At 37.5% G+C, this 16,977-nt stretch overlaps 1 protein-coding gene across 8 annotated transcripts in view; it reads right to left on the bottom strand.

The window, feature by feature from the left end:
- LOC136826138 (tripartite motif-containing protein 2-like) overlaps positions 1-16,977 on the bottom strand; it is a 121,854-nt gene continuing 104,877 nt past the window's right edge. For 5 of the 8 annotated variants that reach the window (XM_067083169.1, XM_067083179.1, XM_067083164.1 and 2 more), the window contains exons 2-12: positions 12,339-13,057; positions 11,668-11,980; positions 10,320-10,412; positions 7,777-7,884; positions 7,029-7,231; positions 6,091-6,207; positions 4,937-5,064; positions 3,863-4,026; positions 2,654-2,824; positions 2,230-2,402; positions 1-1,243 (exon numbers count right to left, since the gene is read on the bottom strand). In XM_067083169.1, coding sequence (XP_066939270.1) covers positions 1,123-1,243; positions 2,230-2,402; positions 2,654-2,824; positions 3,863-4,026; positions 4,937-5,064; positions 6,091-6,207; positions 7,029-7,231; positions 7,777-7,884; positions 10,320-10,412; positions 11,668-11,980; positions 12,339-13,051 — 2,304 coding nt within the window. In that variant the 5' untranslated portion in view covers positions 13,052-13,057 and the 3' untranslated portion in view covers positions 1-1,122. The remainder of the gene's footprint in view (positions 1,244-2,229; positions 2,403-2,653; positions 2,825-3,862; positions 4,027-4,936; positions 5,065-6,090; positions 6,208-7,028; positions 7,232-7,776; positions 7,885-10,319; positions 10,413-11,667; positions 11,981-12,338; positions 13,058-16,977) is intronic. The other 3 variants (XM_067083220.1, XM_067083229.1, XM_067083145.1) reach the window with 1 other exon arrangement.

Below are 16,977 nucleotides of genomic sequence, written 5' to 3'. Positions count from 1 at the left end.
GTTTGTAAAACCAACATTTTATTTACAGCAATGACGCCAAGTGTCAAGAGGAAGCCATATCTTGGTTTATTACAACAGATTATCACAGGGTACATCACAATCATCCAGGATTTAAATTAATAAAAAAAAAAAAAATGATTCATTCAATCAAGGGAACATATATTATTTTTTTAGAACACTCCATCTTTTAATATACGATAATCAGATGTCTAAAATTAAGTGATAAATCTCTAATATTTCAACACACGAATTCTGTCTTGGAAATAAATGTCTTTACTTACAAAAAATTCCAGGTCGATTTGAATATAAATTCTTTTAATATAACTCTATAATTAACGACGGTAATCATAAAACCCACTGAATGTGTGACAGAGACAGAAACCGATATATATATGTGTAATGCACAAATACAAATACACGAGAACAAATCCATTGCTACATCATTACCACACACAAGGTCTATTGTTGTGAACAGAAGACAAATAATGAATTTGCGAACGGGAAGAAATTTCTGTATAGTGGGGGACAGAAAGAGCGAAGGAAAAAAAAACACGACAGTGAATAAGTAAACTGAGAGAAAAAATTAGAATTATTAAAAGGCTGACAAAACAAATAAATCATAGCACTAACTTTAACATAAAGCAAATACTCCATGAAATGTCAGTACGAACCAACATTTTGAGGACCTAATAATCCTATATCTAAGGTAATGAGTTCTTTGCCTTGAACACTTGTCAGGATATATATTACAATGGTGAAAATTCTGCTATCATTGCTATAGTTAGCAAAAACGGTTGCTTTCATATCGATCAAAACAATGGAGCAGCCTTAGGATGCCATAAATTAATTGAATCATGCAGACAATACATTCAATAAAGTTTTATTTGACCACATTTCTCGTATACTGACTGCAAGTTCTTCATTGTTTCTTAGGGTAAAATTCACTACTTACAACCAAGTTACAACTTTATCACAATTCCTTTGTCAACATGCAGGGAAACACAATCAAACTAATCATTTTCTATAACTCAACAAAGATGGCGGAAAACAGCAACAACCGCTTCCAAATCAAAATCCAACCGTTTCTAAATTAAAGTCAAGCGAAGACGCGACTGGTTTCCATCAGAAGACAGCCACCAGGTTGTTCTTGAAATCGGTGACGACGATGTCGAAGGACTTCGACAGAGCGACGCCAGACACCCACCCAAATTCGCCGTGATTGTTGCCTCTGCTGCCCAGAAACCTGTGGGAAGGTCGTCATTTAGATTATGGAATATATTTCACGGCGCAACTGGGTCAGTCTAATTTGACGGTCTGTAGAAGGTACCTGGTCAAACAAAAAATAAAAAGTTCTAAAAACATCCTTTTATCTTGAAAACATAACAGTTTCGAGCCACACTAGGCTCCTCTTCAGTTGAACGTAAAAACAAGACTGCATTCTTGTTTTCGCGGTCACCTGAAGAAAGCCGGGTGTCGTTTGAAACTTGTTTTTTCAATATTAAAGGAAATCTTTAGCACGGTTTTTGTTATATTTGTAACTGCTAACACGCACAGTGTGTAATTCATCCATAAGTACCTGGTCAGCTTTCTGGTACAGTAGGCCTACTTCCATTTATACTAAGCTACACCTGCAATTCTTTCTTTACTTACATACGTACACACATATTAGGCCTACATATGTGAGTGTGTTTAGGGGTGGAGGATTATCTTCTTAAAGTGATGTTTCAGTTCTTGGGTAATGGCGTTAGTGACATTTGGTGGCGTCTGCAGACGACCTCAATTTATGACAGGAATCACATGGTTCACGGACTCATGGGACGTGTTTTCTCATGGCTGAGAAACGTCAAGTCGTGTGCGCAGACACCGAGTTAGGTTTCTGTCCATAACTGTAATTTACTGTTAAATATCCCCGTCTTTATTTTTTCATCAATCATATTTTATAAACTATTGTTTACCGAAGGATAATTACTTGGCTATAAATAACTCAAAACGCATAAATAAATAGCCTGCAGTACAGTATTACATTTACCATTAATTTTTCATTACACATTTAGCTCTAGTACTAATGTTATGCTGATATTTATATCATTCCCTATCATCACTACTCACACTTGCGCAGACAGGGCATCCATTATTACAGGACCTCACAAGGTCTAGAAAACTATCAAAGGATTGATATTGAACATGCGAAAACAAACGTTACCTTAAGCCGTCTACGAATCTCTTTACCTGACAAAGTTTCCGTTAGGTCTAAAGACTTGTACTCTGCCGTTGCCCGAGTCCCCGATCAGCATGAAGCCCTCGGCGTCAACAACAATACTTTCGGGTGACTCGAACTGACCTTTGTGTTTGCCCCGGGAGCCGAACATTAGCTCCCGCTCGCCCGTCAATCCGTTAAACACCTGTGGTGAGAAACAGCACCATGATGTTAAATGTCGATGGCCCCGGTATGACGCCTGCATTACACTGCAGCTTAAGTATTAGAATTTAAGTGATTTAATTAAATCCCTTGTAAAGTTAGGTTTTATTTTCTAAGGAAGTAGAGGAAGCACTACTAAGATACTGCTAGACTCTCCGTAACAATACTGTACACGGAAGTATGTACGAGTATAGTCTGTTAAATGATAAACAACACTCCATTTAACTGCGGTACCTTAATTCTGTGATTTCCAGCATCGGCCACGTAGACTTTAGAACCGTCCAGGCTTGCAGCCACGCCCGTTGGCTCATTAAACTCACTCTTCGTGTACCTTTGTCCATCGCCAAGAGTTTCAGATGACACCACGCCCACTTCCCGTAAAAAGACGCCGTCGCTGTCCAAAATCTGTTGTAGAAAGAACAATTATGAAAAATCTGCCTCTTTTGACACTAAGGTTCAACCAAGAACGAGAGCTTCAAAGTATTCATTTGAACCTAAATGCGTACATGTAATCAGGGGGTATCGAATTGTCATAACATCATTATTTTCTCATTTTATAAATCTGCATCTACAGTAGGCTATAATCCATCAATACTGCCTTGTTAAATGATAAAAGTGCTTCTGCCTCTTGCTGATCACATTAGCCCAGTAAAATAAATCTGGAAGCATTAGAAAATTATAAATTCTCAAATGATACTATTAAAACTTCTAGCGGACTTGCTTTTAATTGAACTTTTCTATGGACGGTCGGACGGAAACCGAAGGTCAAGAAATGAATACAGAAAGGCACAAAACCTCCATCACTGACATTGCATCACATCCTTGTTTTTGTCGATGAAAATTAAAGAAAAATTCGTAAGCATTATGGCATTATCAATATCCAGACTTGCTCTTCAGACCGAAGGTCAAAGAACTCTATGAGCAGACAGAAAGGCACAAAAACCTCCGAAGGAGTGAGGTGGAGGGTTGTGACCCATCGTAACGACTGACTTTGGAGGACGACAGGTTAGTGGAAAAGTGTAATTTTTTGCACAAGCATCAGAAGCGGCTGATGATGTGGAAACTCTTTGCTCATGGAGTTCGCATGCGCAGATATTCCCTGCAGTAAATGCCTTTAATGTATAAAGGCTTATTGCTATATATGTATATATATATATATATATATTTGTTTATTTTGTATGAATAAATATATATATATATATATATATATATATATATATGTGTGTGTGTACATGTGTGTGTGTGTGTGTGTGTGTGTGTGTGTGTGTGTGTGAGCCTACCATCCATACACTAAACATAAGGACATGAAAATTTAGATATTATATTTCCTACACGAAAAAGAGTTATGTGGCATTTATGTCATACGTGACTATGCACAACCAACAGTATTTGTAAATTTTGTGCAGTCTGAAGAAATCTTATCCTGTGAGAACAGGAGCTTACCTGAACGCGGTGATTGCAGGTATCTGCTACGTAGATCCTGCCGTGGCGATCAGTAGCAATGCCCTCTGGCGACGAGAAGTGCCCGTACCCTTTGCCTTTACGACCCAGCTGACGAATAAACTTTCCGTCGGTGTCGAAGACGTGAATGCAGTGTTTCCACTTATCTGGCGTAAAAAGAGACGACAGATTATGGAAAGCTGAAAGGATTCATTGAAAAAACCGAAGATATTCGAAAAAGAACTAAATTAATCTTCTAGATCTCTTTAGGTGATGAGAGGCTTGAGTAAAAGGCTGTTGTTTAGACAGCATAAAGGAAAGTACGCACGTGCGGCTATTACTTCATGAGGGTTGTCTTTGACTAATCAAAAGTAAAGTACATGATTATCTGCGCGGAAATAGCTCACGCAAACCTCAGGCTCAAATCGTAAAGAGGGTACGAGGTTGGATCGAGAGGAATGCAAGAAGTGTAGAGAAATAAAGATAAAAACGTTATTCTTTAAAATTAATAACATTAAATTCTCTCTGCGAAATCAAATAGAACTGTATTAATACAAAGCCGTTGAAAATAAAATAGCAATTACTGTACTTATAATATGTTGAGTTGTCTCTCGATTTAAACGGGTACTGACGTCACGACAAAGGATTGGACGTTTGCATTATTTTCCAACTGGGATCACTAGTCCTCAAACAGTGGCAAAGAATAAAGAAAAACTGACGCAGAACAAGCTTATATGGATTGCTCTGCTTAAGAACCCATGTCGGCATAAGGCTAATGAAACCTAAGAAGCAATTGTGAAAAGAAATCAATCGAAGAGCGATTTCAAGGTTCAGGATTTGATAGAAAGCAAAAGATGACAAAGTAGCACTGAGACTCTCAAGGGAATTTGCTTAGTAAAATGAATTTTTGGAATTGCAAGCAATACAATAAAAGTTTTACCATTTATGAAAAATCTGAAATTGCAAGTGTATTAAAAATTAAATTAAGAAGATTTTTTGTTATGATAGTACATTCTAAGACAGACGTTAGCGCGTTCTCTCTCTCTCTCTCTCTCTCTCTCTCTCTCTCTCTCTTACCTGTGATAAGGACTTCATTAGAAACTTGGCTAAAGGCAATGCCGATGGGGCACAAGAACTGGCCGTCGTTATGTCCGCGGGATCCGAAGCCCCCGATTTGCCGACCGCTGCTGTCGAACACAAAGATCCTGAAGTGGAGGACAGGATTATTAAACTTTGGGAGAGGTAATTTGTTTTTGAGATTGCCCAAACCATTCTGATAAATTCTTTTTTATCATTTAATCCTTCGCCTCTCCTTAAACGAGCGAAGGAAAAAGAGGAAGTACCTACCTACCAAGGTCTAGAGAACAGACCTTGGTACCTACAGAGAAGTCTGCTCAGGTTCTGGCGCTTTGTTTAACAGATCGAAATCTCCTGAGCTGAATCAATAGAATGCAACTTTTGAATATTATACACAATAAAAGCAATTTCCATTTTATAGTTTTGGTGGCCCTGAGTGCATTTTTTCTCTTGTACAGTGAATTGCTTTTGCAGCAAGGTTACTTATCTTTAAAACTGTCGCATCTATTCAAGGTTTAAATACAGAGACAATTTAGAATAACAGCAGAAAAAACAATAATGATAACTAAAATAACAATAACTATTATCATGATAATAAAAAGAGACTGATTCTGTATTATTCTGATCATTTGAATCATAAAAACAAGCAAAAAATGCGCCGAAGTTTCTTCGGCGTAATCGAGTTTTCTGTACAGCATATAATGCTGTATGAAACTCTCAGCCAAGGCCCATGAAACTTTCGGCCACGGCCCGGTGGTGGCATGTGTTGTCTGTGCCAGACTCACGATCATGGCTAAATTTAATCCTAAATAAAATAAAAACTACTGAGGCTAGAGGGCTGCAATTTGGTATGTCTGATGATTGGAGGGTGGATGATCAACATACCAATTAGCAGTTTTCTAGCCTCAGTAGTTTTTAAGATCTGAGGGCGGACAGGAAAAGTGCGGACGGACAGACAAATATCCATCTCAACAGTTTTCTTTTACAGGAAACAAATAAAAGAACAAACTGGCAGTCAAAATGACAACGAACGCAGCACTGAAAGTAATTCCCTGCATGTGCTGCTCGCCACGAGAGGAGATAACTCTCAGCATCTCCTCAGGGTGGAGACGAACCATATGTATATATATCTATTACGGAGTTGACTCACTCACCTGCAGGTGTCACTTCCCGTCACGAAGATGTCGGAATTGTTGGGGTTGACAGCGAGGCCCGCTGGTCTCTCACCAAGATGTTGTCCCCAGCGCATGCGCGACAGAGTCCCTTTGATCCTGGATGATTGGGAGAATGGGGTGAAACAACAGAGCTGCTTATTTATAACATGTTTATGTTACTTTAATAAGTAACTGTATATAAATAATAGATATATTCAGGCCTAGCACATCTATGATTAAAGTGCAAAGCACTACTGACATTCTTCTAGATTTACACTCATATGTATGGTAAAGACCTTCCGTGTACAAAATGTCACGGCACACCCATCGAGAGAGAGAGACAGAGACAGAGCAGTCCAATAAATAAATAAATAGACATTATTAAGAAAGCATGCCTTATCACTGTATTTATCCCCAGGTGTTCCAGAATATATAGAACATCTGTAGTGTAGATGATGATCGTAAGACTGGATAACATAGGCTGATATCTAATAGGACTATTCAAACTAAGGCTAAGCAAATATTTTGTTGAACATTGTCAAAGCAAGTGCCGCAGATTTTTGTAGACAAGATTGTGAATGATGCTTTCTTTCACGTGTTTTTTTAAAAATTCCGAAGGCAGGTTAATAGAGGTACTCTAAGTACAGATATACAGTATATATATCCCTGACCTTTTCTACAATTAACTTCTTAATACATAGTATAAATCTAGTTTACGTTTTCTTCAGTATAATTACCACTGACTGCTCCGACAGTGTGTTGAGAACAAGACCACAGATTAAAGCATAGCGTATATTTTCCTTCACAGTCATGAACTCTGACTATAAACACGTGCATAAATGTGAGTGTGCTACTGTACCATTCTTCCTCTCTCTCTCTCTCTCTCTCTCTCTCTCTCTCTCTCTCTCTCTCTGGACCCCTTCTATTTCCATCATTACCTGTAATGGAGGCTGTGATCCTGGGAAGTCAGAGGTCGGTCTTCGTCATCTTCCTCCTTGGCCTCCGTGTCTTCTGCAGCTATCAAGGACGAGGTACTAAGCGAAAGGGAGGCCTCGTCGAGGGTGACTCTCGGGCCCTTGGCGTTGGAGGTCGCCTTCAGGAGGCGCCTGAGACTCGCATGAAGTTGGTTCAGCTTCTCCCACTGAAGAAGTGACGTCATTGGAGAACAGTGTTAAAAAAAGTATATCTTAGTTTAACCAGACCACTGAGCTAATTAAACAGCTCTCCTAGGGTTTAGACTTATTTTACGTGGCTAAGAACCAATTGGTTACCTAGCAACGGGACCTACAGCTTATTGTGGAATCCTGGCAAACTAACATTGAATCAAGATTTTCCATTAAAAGGAAAAATGCAATAAACTGACTAGATGATGTGTCATTGGGTATCTTATGATGGTAGCACACAAGTATTAGAATATAAGCACAATACTGACATTAGTGTATAGTAATAAGTGCAAACGTGTGTATGTCATAAATGAATATTTTACACAATAATTTTTGGGCAAATAACATATATCCGTTGTTTCTTCTCTATTTATTATAAAATTCTCTTTGATTGTTGCAACAACAAAAGTAACAACATAAGCAATAATAATAATAATAATAATAATAATAATAATAATAATAATAATAATAATGATGATAAGATGATGATGATGATGATGATGATGATTACGTCTTAACTTACCTCCATTTGCTGCTCCTCAGTCTGACTAGAAGAAGATCCCAAGGCTTTATCTATATCCTGGGAGAGAGACTCGGACCGCTTTTGGCTGTCCTTTCTCATATCTTGGACCTGGAAATTGGAGGACTGCGTAAGCGGCTAACTAAGGGAAAACGTGAATGGGACACAAAGGGAGATTTGAAACTGAAAGGTAGGTCCAAGGTGTCGACAGATTCCACCTGCGTTCGTGCCATGGGAAATTATAGACACTGCGAGAGTAGTACAAAGCTTTGTTTGTTTCATAAAAAGGCGTGGCTTACGTAAAGGCATGCAGGGATAGTTTGCTGTGGGGATTAATTGCTAATTGGTGAGGAATGCATGCGAAGATTAGGAGCCTTAAGATGTTAGGTAGTAATGATTCTAGACCATCACAAAACTAGTAGGTTTCACAGGCGTGTTTCTGCGTTCACTGGGATAAGTTTATTAAGCCATCTGATTTACCTAGAGCTTGAACGTTGAAGCAGACTACAGTATATATGTATATACATACATACATACATATATATATATATATATATATATATATATATATATATATATATATACATATATATATATATATATTATAATGATTTATTATTTATATTTATATAAGTTCACTGAAAAGTAATAACGAGTCACTTGTTCTTTTACAGATTACATTTAACAGGTCATTATTCATTGATTTTTAAGGAATATGATTTATGACATTATTTTTCTGAATACAGAGATAAGAACTGTACTGTTGTTTGTGATGTTGGCTTTAAACTGCGACACAGTGGAGTTTAATAAAACCAAATCCTTTTGGTGTCGAAAGTTTTATCTAAAGCACTCTTAAAATCTCAATTTCTTCTTTTAACTTTCTTTTTCTGTTACAGCGTGTGAGTTCTTATCATTGATAAGAGGTATTTAGGTAAGAGGAAAGAGAAAAACTGAGCATAAGAATCTATTCTGTGTTCTGTACATATTTAAGCTCAACATTCTTTGAATTTGGCTTCTTTTACCAGGTGAGTTTAGTCATGGCATTCTGCCAGAATCTGTACACAGGACAAGAAATATTTTGGCTTCATTTCTGAAAGGTATAATAATCATATACAGTTGTGCAATCTGTATAATAAGAAGGTAATTTCACTTTTAATGTAAAGGTATAAGTAAAATAAAAATATATATGTATATGTATATATATGCATACATATATATACATAAATATATATATATATATATATATATATATATATATATATATATATATATATATATATATATATATATATATATATATATATATATATATATATATATATATATATATATATATTCCATGTTCGAATAAAAAAATATGATTTATGATGCGATCTGTAATAACGCTTCTGGCATGCTAGGCTAGAATAAATGGGCAACTGCCTTTTAGCTAACGGTGAAAATCCGCAGTCGATATCAGCACACTAATCGTGATTAGAGGAAGTTAATGCTGTTCTACATTAAAAATGAAAATGAAATCAAATCGCAAACAATGAACGTAATTTTACTCAATTTAATAAAAACTGTTTCCACTGAAAATAGATAAGTTTTTCGTAATGAATATCGAGACACAAGGTTCAATTGCTTCAAGGCAGAAAATCCCGCAAAGAATTGAGCAGAACAAAAAAATAAAAAAGAAAAGGAAAAAAAGCAAGTACAAGAGACTCAGATTAAAACAAAAGAAAAAATTAAGAAGACTTTGGGCGAATAACCAAAACCTTGAAAAGGTCAAAAGCAGAAAAAAATGAAAAAAAGTAGAAAAAATCAATCTCTCAGCAAAGCCTGAAGCCTGACAGAATATTCACAAGCCGGCCGGAAAATTCCCTGAAGTCAAAATAGAAAATGAGCTGGAGTCAATTAGAAAATCATTTGAGGTTAAGTAGACAATTATATTATTCTTGCGAAATGACACCAAAGAAATGTACCCCTTACAGTGGTCGACACAGAATATTTTTTTTATAATTTTTTTTACAGGTTTTTCCATATTATGGGAAGACAGAGGAGGACTGGGTAAAGCATGTACCTACAGTAGTCTGCAATCACCTTCCTTAACCAATAGTTTATTCCTATAAATAGTGTTAATAGTGTAAAATCATGCAAGACCTTAAGACTAAATATAAGATTAGGAGTTACAATGACCATTACATTAATTAACTCATTACCGCTACTTTAGTTTTGTATCTGCTGTACCGAAGCTTCAACATCAAATCTACTGTACTGTGACTGTTATTAACCATCAAAAGTATTGCCTAAGAGCATCTCAAAAATTACGGCATTACGCAAACAAATACAACAAAAATAGCCAAATTACTTCAACTACACCAACACCAATGATTAAGATATACAATTCAAAAATGTTTATGCTTTTAACTCTATTCAGCACACTACTCAAAATGCCAACAATGACACTCTCAAAACTATGACAAATACAGGAGCATCACAAAAAAAAAAAACATAAAAACATTAAATGAACGATGCTTCTTGAACAACAGGAGCAAAACAACCACCTGAGCCTGCAGCTTACGACCCTCTTCATGCAGCTTAGCCACCCTGTCTTCCACCACCTCCTCAATTGTCTCTTCCAGTCTTCTAAAGCGCGTCTGTTCCAAAAACAAAACGGTAGAGTTTTCATGATGGTCAGTTACGCTCTCACGATAATTTTTTTTTGTTTTAAATGTTTCTCCCTTCCTTGTTCTGTTTAAAGGTTCTGATTACGACCTAATTAATGTTTTGTTATCGTTGTTAATTCGTGTTGGTTTTCAGGTTATCGAATATGTTTTGGGGGCTCCATTTCTCCTAGCTCAACCCTAGCTTGACCATTAATAATAACTTTATGGGAAGCATTAAGTTTGCTTATCAGCCTTGAAAATTGACACTGATTTTGGAAATGTTCGCTTTTATTCTCCAAATGCAGCATATCAATATATTAAATTCTCTTTTAAAATATATAAAAAACAATAAAATTCGAATCACAGTGAAATGCACAATGGTACAAAAATGAAAAATGTATATACACAGTGTATGTATATATATATATTATATATATATATATATATATATATATATATATATATATATATATATATACATACAATGTATACATATATATGTATATTATATATATATATATATATATATATATATATATATATATATATATATATGTGTGTGTGTGTGTGTGTGTGTGCGTGTGTGTGTGTGCGTATAACTGAACGCGGACTGAGGGGAATGAACCCTGACTTAAGTGAGAAATAAACCATTATCAAGACTTCCATCTTGTACGCTCGACTGTGGAGGTAAATTCAGTAACGATAGAAAATATCTGTGGAGGAAAGGATGCAGAACACATATAGAGGAGTATCGGAGTGTGATATATACTGTATGTTCAAGGCTGTATGTCCCCCGCCCATCATCAAGGACCTTATTTTACGCCCATACACTCATATTCTGCAGATGATACACCAGATATGTATACACACCTGCGCGCGCGCACACACACACACACACATACAAATTATGTTTGTACATATATATGCATATATATGAATAAATATGTATATATATATATGTATATATATATGCTCACGTTTATGTGGGTCTTTAAACATGACAATTATATAACAAGACAAAATGTAATATCATTTAGTTCAGGGAATCACTGTTTGAATTAAATGCCACTCTGAGCGTCAGTAACATAATAAAGTAGTTGTTATTTATAGTAAATACATCTCCTTTCAATAAAAGAAAAATTCCTCTCATCCAATTAAGAAAATTCCAATTAAACAAAAGGCATCTTGGAAAAGATGTGTTTACAAATCCCATTAACTACGATGAAACAAAGCATTGCAAACTTACCTCATCCTCTTCTACCCTACAGGAGAAGGTATCTCGGGCCGCCACCAAGAGCTGACGAAGCTCCTCGACTTCCGTCCGCACCTGCTTCAGGTGCGGGGCGCCGCAGCCTCTGCAGAACATGGCATTGCAGTGGCCGCATTCCAGCACATCTGTGGTGCCGTTGCAGATGCCACATATGTATTTACCTTTGCCTAGTCGGCGCCCTTTGATGATCTGCGCCATTTCCTCCAAAGGCGCGTTCAGAGGCAAACCGACCACGCCCTCTTTGGGCACCTGCGCGGCACCGCGGCATGAAGGGCACGTGATTATCATTCTGAAAAGGAATCTGGTCGTTCTTGAAGGGCTCGATTAGAATGTAATGTATTTGTAAATGGTTTTTCACTACCCTTCAGTGTTTCCTCCTCAAACTCTTAAATAAAGTTAATTTGGGATTTTATTGCCAAATAAGGGATGTCAGTGCATTGCTCACAATCTAATCTGAAGGCGATATCTACCCAACCGAAATTTTCCGCAAGTTTTGGGTTCATCAGTACTTTATTAGCCAATGACTTTACGAATCTTTAGATTCTTAAGAATCTTTAGATATCTTGAATTACAGGAAACAAATGATCTTTCTCACAAATATAATAGAAAATGAATTATCTTTGCTTTCTTCCCTGCTTTATACAGACCTGCAAGAATTGGCATAGTTCTGGAGGCATATTGAACAGAAGGTGTGCCCGCACGGCAGAGAACGTGGCCTGTGCAGTAAGTCCAGACATATGGCACACGTGACGTCATCTTCGTTCAAGGAAATCTCGCTCACTCCTGGGGACAACGACGTCGACGATGAATTAGCGGAGGACGCCCTTCCCTCGGGAGACAGACGCCGATGGTGGCGGTGACGACGTTGGAGGTGATGCTTCATGGAAACGGAGCGCTTGTTCGGTGAGCGGGCTTTCTCCATTGGGGGAGAGGAAGACGCCGATGACACTCCCGAAGACGACGCTGACGACGAACCGAGCGGCGAAGGACTTCCGCGCGTGTTCTCACACCCGCCGTGATCTTGCAGGAACCTCACTTGACGATCTGACGTCGAAGAAGAAGAAGAAGACGAAGGTATTATGACCGACGAGGGTCGTTCCTTCTTCTTTTCTTTTGCATGGTGACCTTTGGTCCTGGGTACTATGACGGGGGCGTCTAAAGGGGGCAGGTCTGCGTTGAACTGGGTGTAACCGGTGGCGACGACGTCGTCTCCCGTCGAAGAAGAGGCAGCCCTCCCAGGGGATTTGCTCCTCTGCAGAGCCGCCGCGGAGGAGGACGACCTTTTGGGCACCTGCCTCTTCCCACCGCCCCCATTGCGACGGCTTCGAGAATCGCGGACCACCGCCGCAGCCCCCGGCATCCTCACCTGAAGCAGGAATTAACAACAGATCAGTCAATCAGGTTTGCTTTCGTAGCATCGTCATATTCATATTAATTAGTGATGAAGAAGGAAACAGTGTTACATTCTCGAAATAGAAAAAAAGAACGTGACAGTAACAATGACAACATTGATAATAATAATAATAATAATAATAATAATAATAATAATAATAATAATAATAATAATACAAAAGACGATGATGATGATAAATGTGAAAGTGACCTGCCTCTTAACCCAGCCACTTTTTAGGAAAGAGGAATATTGCTAAGAATTGAATACAGTACGGAGCACTGCAGTCAAATACTGCAGTAGAACCATCCACAACAATAATCATGATAAGGATAAAGGTAATAGTATAACAGTAAGTGCATAAGAACGAGTTCAATTAACCATGCCTCTTTTAAAGTTACTTAAAAAACAACAACTCTTCCATGGCCATGGCCACAGGTTGCATAAATCTCAATGTACTGATGAGGAGAAATAAAAAAGCGACCACTGGGCCGGCCTTTTCAGCGGCCAGTTCTCGAGTAAGTTCTCAAGTGTCCAACGGGATTGCTAGGACCACGCCCAAAAGGCAACGTTACGGTTCTGTCTGTCGTTGAACGCGTTTGTTATTTTTGCAATATATTTTCGGGACATATTGTCAAAGATCGAGATCCTGGATAAATTAATAAAGTTTATGACGAATTTTCTAATGACGGACAAGTAAATAAATAAGCACTTGTGCTTATAATCTTAGGAAAACGAGTACGTTTGATTACAAGCTCATTAGAAACCTGTTCCCGTAGAATACAAACTCAATAGAAATATGTGTACGTATGAATGGATACATATGCACTGCATAAAATGTATTCTTTTAGATCTAGATAACGAATAAAAGGAAGTCTTAATAAATGACTACACATATACATAGATATCCATACTTTACAAACACTTGCTTAACATAAGACATCAAAATGACAATTTGCATTTTTTTCCCCAAGCACGAAAGTGGTAAATGCTTTGAGCAAGCAACGGTACACTCACAGGAAGATAAAAGGAATAAAACGACAAAGAAGCCCCAGTGTCCTTTGGGAACTTTCTCCGTCCATGTCTCTTCAGGGATTCTTGACCCGCGTGACCTCGGGTCGCTCATGACCCCATGAAAGAAAAGTACCGAGGAGAGAGAGAGAGAGAGAGAGATTCGTCAGAACGCACATATTTATCGAACAAAGACTTCTCATATCTGATGTTTTATTCACTTGCAAATTTAGGTTTTTCATAAATGCTGCAACTTTTATTGCGTTGGGTTTATTTCCAAAGATTCTTTTCACCGAAAAAATTCCCATAAGATTCTGTGTTACTCTGTCACATTTGCTTTCCATCAAATCCAGAACTAGAAACTGCCTCCTCATTCGATGCTCTTTCGTAAAAGGACATCTCTGGCAAATGACAGGATGTTAAAAGGCCATTTCTCAGGAGTGGAAAAAAACGGGGTTCGTTTCCCAAAAGGGAAAAATCCCCCGCAGAACCCTCCTAATTGCCCGTCTAAAACTGGTTTCCAAAACAGGTCTTGGGAAATCATTTAAGTGCGTACCTCATGCTGCATAAATGACCTGTAAGTTACGGAAGTAAGAATGCTTGCACTCACTCTCTCTCTCTCTCTCTCTCTCTCTCTCTCTATACATATATATATATATATATATATATATATATATATATATATATATATATATATATGTATATGTATATGTATATATATATATATATATATATATATATATATATATATATATATATATATATATATACAGTATATGCAGTATATGTGTGTGTGTGCGTGTATGTGTGAGAAAGATGGAGAAAATACAATGTTTTTCATGGGTACCTGGATAAAACAACTCACGATTTATGAAGCATGTTTAATTTTGCAGTTATTTACATCCACTCGTATGCGACTCACTCACTGTGGTACAAAATAAACAAAAATAATGTACGAGTTACTTGTGTGCATGACACATTCCTTAGGGACTATGGGAATACGTGTACGTGTTCATGTCTACGTGAACATTTTTGTACGAAAAGTACTGAAAGTTACACAGCAAACTAAATGACAATTTTAGACAGCCAAAGTTAAAAGAATATTGTAACTGCGGGTGCACGTACTGTATATGGCGAAAGTTTCTCTCAACCCCGAGAGGTCAGGATTGGAATGGTATATAACGTTTAAGCCAAAGGCCAAGCACTGGGATCCATGAGGTAATTCAGCGCTGCGAGGGAAATTGAGAGTACGAAGGTTTGAAAGGTGTAAAAGGAGGAAAAGTTTCCAGTTGAACTGTGAAACTATTGTTCGGAGAGGGTGGAAAGTAAGACGGAAGAAAGAGAATACAGAGAATATGAACGGAGCTACAGTAAAAGGAATGGCAGGGGTTGCAGCTAGCGGCCGAAAAGGCGCTGTAAAGAACCTTAAGTTATACCTACAGTGCACCGCACGAGGAGCATTAACGGCACTAGGCCCCTGCAGTGAGAGGCCAGGAAAACCGTGTCTTTAGCGAGCAACAGCAAGAGGGTGTGGAACTTGACCTAGCTGTTGGGACTAGTTGTTGTAGGTAGGTCACCTTCATCCGAACCCGGTATTCTCTCTCTTTATCTCTCTCTGGTAAGAAAGTCTGAGAAACGCTGGATTTTCCTGTGGCGTAATTTTAAGGCTAAGTTGCTCAAGTCCCGTTTTTTTTTCTTTTACCTTCCTGGCATGATGGCACATTCGTGTACTGTATCTGTTTGTGCGTGGGAGGGAGCGTTTAAAAGTTTCAAATAAGACTAATTTATATATATATATATATATATATATATATATATATATATATATATATATATATATATATATATATTTTAAACCCTCCTTCCCACGCACAAACCGATGCATGCATATGCGCCATCATTCCAGGAAGGTAGAAGGAAAAAATGGGACTTGAGCAACTTAGACTTATGTATGTATGTATGTATATAAATACATACTTACATACATAAATAATGTACACACACACACACACACACACACACACATATATATATATATATATATATATATATATATATATATATATATATATATATATATATATATATATATATAAAGTGGTCACTTAGTTTGAAGAGATAAAGCCAAATTGTACAAGTAATGGGGAAAACTTCTTTCTACATTACAGAGTGAACTAATCAACGATAACTCTTCCTCATTAGTGAATAGTGTGATGTAATTACATGAAGATTAGATATTATTTTGATATGAAGTGAAGCATCAACATACTACAGATATAGTGTTCACATGTTCGGGAGGCGAGGGACTGACGTCAAGAGTATATTCCTCAACGGACTTCACTTTCAACCCGTGTTAGCAAGAACAGTCAGCATTAACCTGATACTCTTCATTTTCTTTTTCTTCCATTTATTCAGAAAATTACTAAAAAGTGCCTGTTTGTTTCACTGACATTTGTAAACATTTATCTTTTAGTTGCCGAAGGTTTCCAAGCGTTAATTAATATTCTCAATTTTGTTTTGCTACCTGTGATTCACTGCGAATAATAAGCAATCCTGCAGTGGCGTCGCTATGGGGGAGGGCCAGGGGGGCCTGGATCCCCCCTCCAGTCAGATGCTTGGCCTCCCACTACCGCCCCCCAGGGTTGAAATCCTCTTTGTAGCTAAACTTTAACACTTACAGTATTTGATACATTTGCATATATTAAGAGTTGTAAATTAATTGAAAATTGGGCTCAGTAATTTCAAATACAGGTTTACTAATTACTAATACTATGATTTTCCTTCGTTCACATGGATATATACATTTGAGAATAGTACATTTTACTAACTACAGAATTGGTACATTAGTTTTACTTCTTGAGCCCACCCCAAAAAACACCTTGCCC

Source organism: Macrobrachium rosenbergii, chromosome 3 (genome assembly GCF_040412425.1).
Source record: "Macrobrachium rosenbergii isolate ZJJX-2024 chromosome 3, ASM4041242v1, whole genome shotgun sequence".
Lineage (NCBI taxonomy): Eukaryota > Metazoa > Arthropoda > Malacostraca > Decapoda > Palaemonidae > Macrobrachium > Macrobrachium rosenbergii.
This window is presented reverse-complemented; position numbering and strand designations above follow the sequence as displayed.